The 11,611-nt window shown below is 43.2% G+C and overlaps 1 protein-coding gene across 1 annotated transcript in view; it reads right to left on the reverse strand.

Moving 5' to 3' along the window:
• The window catches only part of LOC144505047 (vascular endothelial growth factor C-like), a 67,334-nt gene extending 64,340 nt beyond the window's left edge, over window positions 1–2,994 (reverse strand). The window contains exon 1 of the mRNA XM_078230755.1: window positions 2,809–2,994. Within this exon, the coding sequence (XP_078086881.1) occupies window positions 2,809–2,994 (186 nt within the window). The remainder of the gene's footprint in view (window positions 1–2,808) is intronic.
• Window positions 2,995–11,611: the final 8,617 nt, after the last annotated feature.

Below are 11,611 nucleotides of genomic sequence, written 5' to 3' on the forward strand. Positions count from 1 at the left end.
AATCTGTTCAAAATTTTAACAACTTCAGTATAATTCCCTTCATGTTTACAATATCCAAGAGTAGAAACACGCAGCTCTCCAATGTCATTAAAGTAAGGGGTTTTTGAATTAGATATCAGTCTCATGCCCTTCTTTACCAGGGTCTCCCTGCCATTTAAATAAAGGCAGAAAAGGCTCAGCAGGTCTGTCAGCAACTGTGGAGAGTAACATTTCAGGTTGACGACCTTTCGTCAGATCAACTCTACCATTTATCATGCGAGTAAAACAAAATCTAAGTACAATATTCTAGTCGAGGCCCAATCAAGGTCAATGCCAACAAAGAGAATATTTTGTTTAGTACTGTAGTGCCCTAACAATATCTTACTAGGGTTTGTTCATGGCACTGTATTTTAATAGAATCATAGAATTCCTACAGTGCAGGAGGAGGCCATTCGGCCAACTGAGCCTGCATCGGCAACAATCCCACCCAGGCTCTATCCCTGTAACCCCATGTATTTACCCTGCTAGCAACCTTACCCCCCCCCCCCACCCCCCACCCCCACCCCCACCCCCCCGCCCCCACCCCCACCCCCCCGCCCCCGCCCCCGCCCCTGCCCCCGCCCCCGCCCCCGCCCCTGCCCCCGCCCCCGCCCCTGCCCCCGCCCCCGCCCCTGCCCCCGCCCCCGCCCCTGCCCCCACCCCCGCCTGACACTAAGGGGCAATTTAGCAGGGCCAATCCACTTAACCTGCACATCTTTGGACTGTGGGAGGAAACCGGAGCACCCAAGGAAACCCAAGCAGACACGGAGAGAATTGGCAAACTCCACACAGACGGTCACCCAAGAACAGAATCGAACCCAGGTCCCCAGTGCTGTGAGGCAGTTGTGCTGACCACTGTGCCACCATGTAACCCATTGGCTATGAAGCTGAATGATTAATTGATACCTAGATCTTTCTCCCCCTCTTTAGCCTTACATTCACAATCCTACGCATTCTTGGCATTAGCCCTACACACATACTTAGCACGACATTTAGTTGTATTAAATTACATCTGTTAGACACAAGCTGATTTCCTCATCTTGATCCAGTTGTACTTTATTTTTCTTTTGGCAGGCCCTGACACCCACACAAATCATTGTATCGTTCGTGAACCTTTATTCAGATCATTAAACAGGTTGTGAAGAGCTACATACAGCACCAAGGCCAATCCCTTCAAGAGTCAGTGAATAACCAGTCCCCACCATCTCCCCTCAACCCCACTGTCATTAATAACAACCTCCTCTTAAGAATGCAACCAATCCCTACTCCAACCTAAAATTGTACTGTAATCCCGCAGGATTTTAATTTTATTAAACAGTGTGGCATCTTGGTAGTTTGGTTCAAACACTGATAACAATCCCAGAAAAAAGTATTATAATTTGCTCACTCACTTTGAGGGAACGGCCTTTTAGTGTTACAGAGAAAAAAAAAAGACCAAATGTGAATCGAATAAAACTAACAAGACTCCGGGAATCTCATGTCAATAAGTCATCTCGAACCTTCTCTGAAGCATCTTGGGATCTTTCACAATGCTAAAGATGTGATATAAATGCAAGTTATTGTTGTTGTAAATCAGGGGCCCCCAACCATCAAATGACACAGGGAGGAATAAGAATGTAAGGTTAGGTGTCTCTCCAACATTTTAGTTCGATATCAAAACCCCAACATAATGGAATAAATGTCTCCATTACAGATTATTCCCCTGATTTCCAAAGTTCAATAAAAAATATCCAGATTGAAAGAAAAGTTATTGTCAAGTTAATGGAGTGTAGGCAATATTTCTGTCTGCAACTACCGATAATTATTACAGTTCAAGAAATGAGCCAGCCAAGAATCTGTACACAAGCAAGTGATACAATACTTGTTCGAAGACAGACTGGCCTAAATATCATTCAGATTTTTAAGTCTGCAATCTGGAGTGGAGCCCCCACACAATCAGACAGTCACCAGCTGGAGACAGTTTTGCCCTTGGCTACTTGTCAGAAGGGCAATCAGAGAAAGGAAAACAATTCTCATCTTTAGATCGATAAAGGTTGGATCTTTTGAGGAACAAACAGAGGGCTGAGACTAACTGAATGAATCTATTTAACGATTGGGCACAGGCATGTTGGGCTGAATGGTCTCCTTCTGTGTTGTATAATTCTATGTCCAAGTAAGCATCATGAATGTGACACAGGTATTTATTGTGGCAGTTCAATGCAAACTCACAGGTGGCACAGTGGTTAGCACATCTGCCTCATGGTGCCAGGTACCCAGGTTCAATTCCAGCCTCAGGTGACTGTGTGGAGTTTGCACATTTTCCACATGTGTTCATGGATTTCCTCCCACAATCCAAAGGTGTGCGGGTTAGGTTGATTGGCTATGCTAAATTGACCCTGAACGTCCGGAGGGGGGGGATTAGCTGGGTAAAAAAGGTGGGGTTACGGGGATAGGGCTGGGATTGTTGGTGGTGCAGGCTCGATGGGTTGAATGGCCTCCTTCTGCACTGTAAGGATTCTAAGTGGTGAGAGAGCTGGTGAAACAGTGTAATCAAGGTGTGTCTATTAACTAAATTGAATCTTCAGCGACAATTACTTGTGCACTTAAAATCCTGTTCGAGTGCAAAGAGTCTTTTTGTGTCACAAGCAGTGTTATCTCAAGGACTGATAAAAGCTGTCTTTGTAAGACTTGTATACACGCCGTCCTCCATACATTAAAATATTAGTATATTTCAAACGCAGAACGAGAAGATGCAAACACTTTTAACAATCCCAATTAGCTGGAAAGATCTAAAAATGCAATATGTTTCACCTTTATCTCGCCTTCCTCTTCTTCCTCATATTGGTCATAGTAATCCTGGCTGGACTCGTAGGCAGAGCTGGGTCCCAGCAACAGGACCTGCACGAAGCACAGAGATACCAGCAACCCTGACAGTCTCCAAACTCGACCAGACTTCTGACAGCTCCGGAGAAGCAATTCGCTGCAGTAGACGTACATGTTTTTTTTTCTTTCTGCCTCTTTCTCTCTCTTAACTTTTTTTCTCTTAAAAAATGTTGCGTGAATCAAAAAATCTTTAGGAAGCTGGAAAATAACTTTTTCTTCCCAAAAACCTGTTGTTTCTTGAAAGAGAAAAAAAAGTTGAAAATACCAAAACGTCTTTTTCGTTTCCAGAAGGGAAAAAAAAGATATTTCGCTTCTAAGCTTTTTAAAACCCCCTGCGCCTGTTCAATGTGGAGCTGCTTATCTGAGGGTGAAAGTGGTGGCAGCTTCAGGGGCTGGAAGTGCAATAAAAAGGTAGTTGATGTCTGGGGCGGTGCTGCCTACATTCTTACCTCATTGCCTGTCAACATACTTTCCCCATCCCAAATATGTCAAAGCATGTTTAGTGCAAAAAAACCCAGAAATATGAGCCTGCCTCTCGTTTGCCGACTGCACGCCTGTGTTAACCCTTTCAACACCAGCTACAACTCCCCTGTTGACAGTTTAGGAAGAGAGGAAGTGCTGAGGGGAAGAGATTTTGTCCTGGTATTGCCACTGCACTTGTAATTATAGAATCACTACAGTGCAGAAGGAGGCCATTTAGCCCATCAAGCCTGCACCGACAACAAACCCTGTAACCCGTGTATTTACCCTGTTAATCCCCCGACACTAAGGAGCAGATTTTACCGTTCTGCCCGCTATGGGAATTGGAGCAGGCGAGGGGTGGACCATAGAACATTACAGCGTAGTACAGGCCCTTCGGTCCTCGATGTTGCGCCGACCAGTGGTACCAATCTAAAGCCCCTCTAATCTAAACTATTCCAATACCATGGAAAGGTCCGTTGACCTCGGGTGGGATTTTACAGTTTTGGGATGAGCGCAGCCGTAAAATCCCACCCTTAAGGTAAATTTAGCATGGCCAATCAACCTAACTGGCACATTTGGAGTGATGATGTGGAGATGCCGGTGTTGGACTGGGGTAAACACAGTAAGAATTTTAACAACACCAGGTTAAAGTCCAACAGGTTTATTTGGTAGCAAATGCCATTAGCTTTCGGAGTGCTGCTCCTTCGTCAGATGGAGTGGAAATCTGGCAGATTTCCACTCCATCTGACGAAGGAGCAGCGCTCCGAAAGCTAATGGCATTTGCTACCAAATAAACCCGTTACATTTGGAGTGTGGCAGGAAACTGGACCTGGAAGAAACCCACACTGACATGGGAAAACGTGTATATTCCACACGGACAGTCACCCGAGGCTGGAATTGAACCCAGGTCTCTGTGCCACCATACCAGAAATCCAGAGACCCAGGGTAATGCTTTAGAGACCTGGGTTCAAATCCCACCATGGTGAAATGTGAATTCAATAAAAATCTGGAATTGCAAGTCTAATTAAACTATTGTCGATTTTTTAAAATCCATGCAGTTCACGAATGTCCTTTATCTACTGACCCCACATCCACAGTAATGAGATTGACCCTTTGAACTCAGCAACAAATGCCCATATCCCATGAAAGAATAAAAAGAGTAGGCCATTCAGCCCTCATTTGGCTCTTGATGCTAGTGCTATTTTCAAATGATGTCTACACCTGGTGGGAAGGGAGCAAAATGTTGGCAGAAGCTTGGGGGTGGGGGCGAGCAGTTTAACCAGTTTAATTGTGACCCCCTCATCACAACGTTCCGGATTTTGATTTTTTGGGGACGCCAAAATGATCAGATTGACTGCCCCGTTCCCAGAAGAAAAAATTAGTAAAACTTGGGAAATGACTGGTGCTGTCTGTACAGGTCTTGTACACCTTAAAATGGAACTCCAGTTCAGACTAGTACCAGTCATTTCCCAATTTTTATTGTTTTTTCCTTCTGGGTTGTAGGAAGCGCCCAATTTTAATTTGCATCCACGGGGAGGTTCAGTGGCAACCTCCCCAATCCTTTAACCCCAAGGGCAGTAAGTTAAGAAAAAATCTAGCCCAAATCTGAGTGAACTCCAATTGGTAGTTCCCGCCTGAAACATTAACCTGTGATTTTCTTTTTTTGCGTCCATGTTTGGTGACAATCAAATATATTTGTAAGAATTCCCAGTGAGAAGGTGTCATTTTGAATTACAAAACTCCAGCATGATCATCGTTGTATACCTTGGAGTCAGTTCTCAAAAACAGAGGTGCTGACTATAAAATGTTCTTACCAAATTATTTTCCCCACTATTTTAGTTAGCACGTTAACTCGCTAGTGTTTGAAAATTGGACAGTTTAACTGAAACGCAGCAGCCAAAACAATAAATAGCAACCATTGAAAGGAAGGGAAATGTCAAGTTTGTAATCTAATTTGAAGTCTGGGTTTGCAATTTTAAACACACAAGTCTTCTTGTCACAAGAGATGAATCCCTCCTATTAAATCATGACCAACCATTCAGTATTCTGTACTGATCATACAGATGTTACCACTAGGTGGCTGACAAGTTACAGTTTATTCCAGTGGAATCCCGGGATTTAAAAAGAAATAAGTGCATAAATAATACATGCCTTAGCACGGAAATCCATATAACACCAACAGTGGGAGTCACAGAACCAAGGCCCTTTGGTTCCTTTTCTGTGGAGGTTATCAGTTTCTGTGCCATCCACTTATAACGTGCTTCAGATGTTATCACAGCTGGGGTTTGTTATTCTCTCCTCCTTCCCAATTCTGCTACATGATCCTCATGCTGAGTGGGTGGGCAGATGATTTTCTTGTGCCCCTGTGGCCATATCACCTTTTGACCTGTTGCTAGGAGGAGGATGACTGGCCCAGCGTGATCCTATCTTGGATTCTCCCTCCTTTCTCCGAAGAAGCTCCAGGCCGCTGCTCGCAGCTTTGCACTCTCCATTAGCTCAGTTAGATTTAATTTAAGATACAAATTGTGTTGGCACACTGATGAGCAGAGTCATTAAGGTTTCTTGCAGGAATGGAGGTGGTAACTATCCATACTCTAAACGTGAAGCACTCTCTTTCAACATAATCTAGGCACTTGGTAAAGAAAGATAATAATCACTCCTATAATTGATCTTATTTTCTTTTTAACCCTTAAAATTCTTCTGGAAGCACTGACCCTGTCACATCATCTGTCCTTCAGTACCTCAATCAATTATTTGTTCTTTACATATAAGCCCAGACAATGACACTGAATTGATTTGGTTGGGCGGCACAGTGGTTAGCACTGCTGCCCCACAGCGCCAGGGACCCAAGTTCAATTCCGGCCTCGGGTCACTGTCTGTGCAGAGTTTGCACGTTCTCCCTGTGTCTGCGTGGGTTTCCTCCGGGTGCTCCGGTTTCCTCCCACAGTCCAAAGATGTGCAGGTTAGGTGGATTGGCCATGCAAAATTGACCCTAGTGTCAGGGGGGTTAGCAACGTAAATGTGTGGAGTTATGAGAATAGGGCCTGGGTGGGTTTGTGGCTGGTTCAGACTCGATAGGCTGAATGGCCTCCTTCTGCAATGCAGGGATTCTATGATTAAAATTGAAAATCCTGCTATGAAAGTAATAACTGATACCAGCATAAGTGGCTATCGTAAAACTTTGGATCATAGGATGTTTAGAAAGGACAAGAAAAGAGCAATAGGTGGAATGGGGGTAATTAGAGGAATCATAGCATTAAAAAAAATTGGATTTACATAAAGAAGTATTCCAAACAGAATCCTTCTGGATTGGGCTCATTCGACAATATACCTAAATTCAAAAAGAACTCAAAAACATGACTGGAAAATGAAAGAAAATTAAAGCAAAATTAAATGGAACATTTCCCAGAAAAATGGAAGGTAAAATTGTCGTATCAATTGACAGGAGAGAGAGGATTCAGGAAGAGTAAATATATGGGCCAGAATTCTCCGATGTCATACACCCTGCCACCGCTGCAAACGTGAATGGCGAATTTGGCGCTTAGCCAAATCTTCATTCACTGCAGCGGGACTGGAGAATCCCAGACGCCGGTGAGATCGGCGAATTCCGGCCATGTTTGGAATTTTCTGGGTGGCTTGGGGATAGGCTGGGAGGCGGGAAGGCATCAGGGATACATCCAACATCTTCCTGTTTGTTTTGCCAAGTCTGAGAAAGGTGACAGACTGGCTGCCTATCTGGAGGCCAACTGCATCAATTAAGTGTCATCTTTGATTTGACTTGATTTATTATTGTCACATGTATTAACATACAGTGAAAAGTGTTGTTTCTTGCGTGCTATACTATCAAAACATACCATTCATAGAGAAGGAAACGAGAGAGTGTAGAATGTAGTGTTACAGTCATAGCTAGGGTGTAGAGAAAGATCAACTTAATGCAAGGTAAGTCCAAGGTAAGGGCAACTCCTCACCTCGGTGGGCATTTTGCCTACATCAAGAGTCCCTGCCACTGTGTAGGGAATCAAAACAGGCATGTGAAATCAGATGTTCTCCCCAGAAGGTTATGGGAGGAAGGGGTGCAACTTTCTGGCATAGCCGACAGAGAACTCCCCCCGCTTCATTGGTCATCTTTGGGGCCATGGCATGTTGCAAAGTGACTTCCCACTTGATTGCCAGGGCCTGCCTGCTTGTCCCTGACTTCCCTCTCATCCCATTTTCCTGCCTTCAAGAGCACCCGACTATTCAGGCTCCCTGTCCCTGCAGCTGCAGCATCAACAGTGACCACTGCTAGGGGGGGCATTGGTGAGGTTGCTGAAATGCTGACTCTCTGATTGACCTCTGTGTTGGGGCCTCTGCCCTCTCCATAAAATTCAGCCTTATATGTCTGAAGAGGAAAGTTGTCAGTAAACCAGTATAGTAATGTGGTTGAAATCAAACCTATTTATTTCAGGGACTGATAGTCTAACAATGGTAATAGAACTTCTGTGACTTAGGTCACATCAGGGAAACATTGCAAATCATTAAAATTAAAGGTGCTATGCCTGAGTGCACAAAGCATTCATGTCAAGATCAATGAATTGATGACACAAATGGAGATGAATGGGTTTCATCTAGTAGCCATTATTGAGGCAAGGTGCAGGGTGGCTTGAGAACAAAATAATTCAGGGCACATGACTTTTAGAAAAGATGGGCACATTGGAAAATGAGGAGCCCTTAGAATAAAGGTTGAGGCAAAAGCAGTAATGAGATCTTATCACAGAAAATTAGGATGCAGGATCTGTATGGATGGAGCTAAGAAATAACGAAGGACAGTTCAGTGGGAGTAATTTATAGCTCCTCTTGCAGTAACCATCATGTTGGACATAGTATAAATCATGTAATAAGGGTAATGCAATAAGCCTGGGTGACTTTAATCTTCATGTAGACTGGGCAAACAGAAGTAGCTAGAGGTGAGTTCACTGAATACATTCAAGACAGCTCCCTAGATCAATGCATTGAGGAACCAATTAAGGAACGGGCTATTTCAGATCAAGTGTCATACAGTGAGAGAGGGTTAATTAATTATCTCATAATGAAGCATCCTCTGCGGAAGAGGAATCAAAATATGGCAAAACTTTATGTTATGTTTTAAACCAATGTGGTTCGGCCTGAAACTCGTGTCTTGAGTTTAACAAAGCCAGTTGTGGAGGTATGAGATTGTAAGAGCATTTGCCAGTAAATAACAGTGAATATATTAGCAAAAGTAAACAGCAGAGATAGGAGAAATTATAATGAGAAATAATGAACTTTAAACAAATACTGTGTCTATCATCACAGTAAAATACATAAAGGATATTTAAAGTACTGGGAGGAAGCTATCTAATTAGAGTGAGGAATCTAAACAAATGAACCTTAATAAAGACAAAGTCCTGGAGGAGCTAATGGGACCAAAAGCCAACAAATCCCCCAGACCTGATGGTCCACATACTAGGGTTATAAAGGATATGGTTGTGGAGATAGTGGGTACATTGGATTTTATCTTCCAGAATTTGCTGGATTCTGGAGTGGTCCCAATGAATTGGAAAATAACCAACATAATCTTCACAGTTCAAGAAATGAAATAGTGTGAAAAACAAGGAATTAAATATCAGTTAGCTTGACGTCAATGTTTGGAAAAAGGCTGGAATCTATTATTAAAGATTGTTATAATCCAGGTCAGAAACTCCAAGGTGTTTATGAAGTCAGCCTAGACCGTATGTTTTGCAATTTGAATCTGGCACGGGTCAGCATAAGATGTTTCACTCTAGGTATGATTCAAGTGACCCATTAGGGAGCTTTTATCAAACAAAGTTTATTTAAGAACTTCTAACATATAATAAGAACATTAGCATAACTTTTACCAATTACAAAAAAAGAACAACCATGATATTGTATAAACTTTAACAGCCAACTCTCCTGTTCCAAGTTAAACAACCCCCACAAAAATACATCCCTTTCTAGGCTTAGCCTGGAAAGCAAGTATGTTCATGTGATGCTGGGTTTTGCAGCTTTGTAGCACCTACTGTGAATCAGTCCTTTCGATGGAGAATGAAACACTGAGGCTTTCTAGCCCTGGAACCTTCAGCACCCCTCGAGAAACAGAGACACTACTTGCCTCCAGCTTCGAGCTAGCCAGCCACTGACAGCAGGATTTCTAACACCAGGGAGAGAAACAAAAACACTGCTTTAAGCCTGCAGTCCCAATAGCTTCTAGCCAAACTGAAACTAAAAACCTTGTATTTCCCTGTGAAAAAAACTGTCTAAAGGCACCAGACCTATAAATAAACAATTCCAAAAGGGCCATAAAACCCCAGGACACTGCATTAGGCCCAGGTTAAAATAAACAAGATGCCCATTATATTGTTTCAGCAACAGTTTGAAGACACCAGCTCAGGACAGCACGGCATCAAAACAAAAATTATCAGGTCTGCTTAAAATAATCGCGAGAAACATGATTAAAATACATTTCTTAAAGGCACAGTGGCATCGCAAGATGCAGTAACAGGACAATTGGGAAATCGCACTATGATTTTGAGAGTCAACATGAGTTTATGAAAGGGAGATTATGTTTGAAGGTGTAACAAGTAGGGTAGATAAGGAGGGAACCTATGGATGTAGAATATTTGAAATCATTCAACAAGGAACTGTCAAATAGGCTGTTCCACAAGATTAAGGATCTTGGGATTGGGTAAACCATTAGCATGAGTTAAGGATTGCTTAAGAGACAGAAAGCAGAAAGTATGAATAAATAAATCAGTTTCAGGATGACAGTGTGTAACTAATGGGACACCACAAGGAACAGTGTTTGGATCTCAGCTATTTGCATCCTGAGGCTGTGATTTAAATGAGGGGACCGAGTGTGATATTTCTAAGTTTGATGATGATACAGGCTTGGTGGGAAAGTAAGCTGAGCGGTGGATGTAAAGAGACTTCAAAGGGAGAAAGAACTAGTTAAGCGTTTAGGCAAGCTAGCAGCAGATAGAGATAACATGAGCAAGTATGAATCAGGAAAAAATCACTAAGCCTCAAAACAGGTGCAAGGGTCATAATGTATGATTAATCTGTATCTATTTGTTCCTAGGTAGGCTATATTCAAATTTTTAAAAATTCATTTGTGGGACATGGGCGTCGCTGTCTGGCCAGCATTTATTGCCCTTGAGAAGGTGGTGGTGAGCTGCCTTCTTGAATCGCTGCAGTCCGTGTTCTGTGGGTTGAACCACAATGTCGTTAGGGAGGGAATTCCAGGATTTTCACCCAGCGACTGCGAAGGAATGGTGATATATTCAAGTTAGGATGGTGAGTGGCTTGGAGGGGAACTTGCAGGTGGTGGTGTTCCCCATTTATCTGCTGCCCTCGTCCTTCTAGATGGAAGTGGTCGTGGGTTTGGAAGGTGCTGTGTTGGGATCTTTGGTGAATTGCTAACTTAAATGATGGGTAGCATGCAGTCAAATGCTAAATGTGCTGCTGAGTGGTCACATACCTCAGCAGGGAGCCCAGGATTGTGCAAGGCTTAAAATTAGCTTGCACCACCTAAAACCAGCCAGCAATTTCTAAAGTGGATATTTATTCGACCTGCAGCAGGTGCTGGAACCGGCTGCAGAAAACATATTGAGCAGGAAGGAGAGTAAACATGGGGCAACAGGGCAGAGATCCAAATGTTACCCACCACTTAATGGTCCAAGCCTGACATGTTGTCCAGATCATGCTGCATGCAGGCATGGACCATTTCAGTATCTGCAAATAGAACTAAGCATTGTGTAATTCACAAGCTTCCCCATTGACCTTATGAAAGAGGGAGTGTCATGATGAAGTAACCGAACATGGCTGGGCTGGTGTCCCAGAGGTGAGATGATTGGCTTCCAATAACCACAACCATCTTCCTTTATGTTAGGTATGATTTTAGCTGGTGGAGAGTTTTCCCCTTGATTCCCATTGACTTCAATTTCACGAGGCCTCCTTAATGCTACACTTGGTCAAAGGCTGACTTGACATTAAAGGCAGTCACTCTCCCATCACCTCTTTTGTCAGTGAGCGGGTATGGATGTTCTTTGTATTCATTAATGGAATGTATGCATCACTGCCTAGTCTAGCATTTATTATCCATCCCTAATTGCCCATGAGATTGCCCTTACTGCTGAGCAAGTACCATTTGATCACACTGCCAACAACACCTTCCATCAAATTACTGACAATTGAGAGATAGCTGATGGGGCAGTAATTGGTCTGGTTGGATTTGTCCTTTATCATGGACAGG

Source organism: Mustelus asterias, chromosome 16 (genome assembly GCF_964213995.1).
Source record: "Mustelus asterias chromosome 16, sMusAst1.hap1.1, whole genome shotgun sequence".
In the NCBI taxonomy this organism is placed as follows: Eukaryota; Metazoa; Chordata; class Chondrichthyes; order Carcharhiniformes; family Triakidae; genus Mustelus; species Mustelus asterias.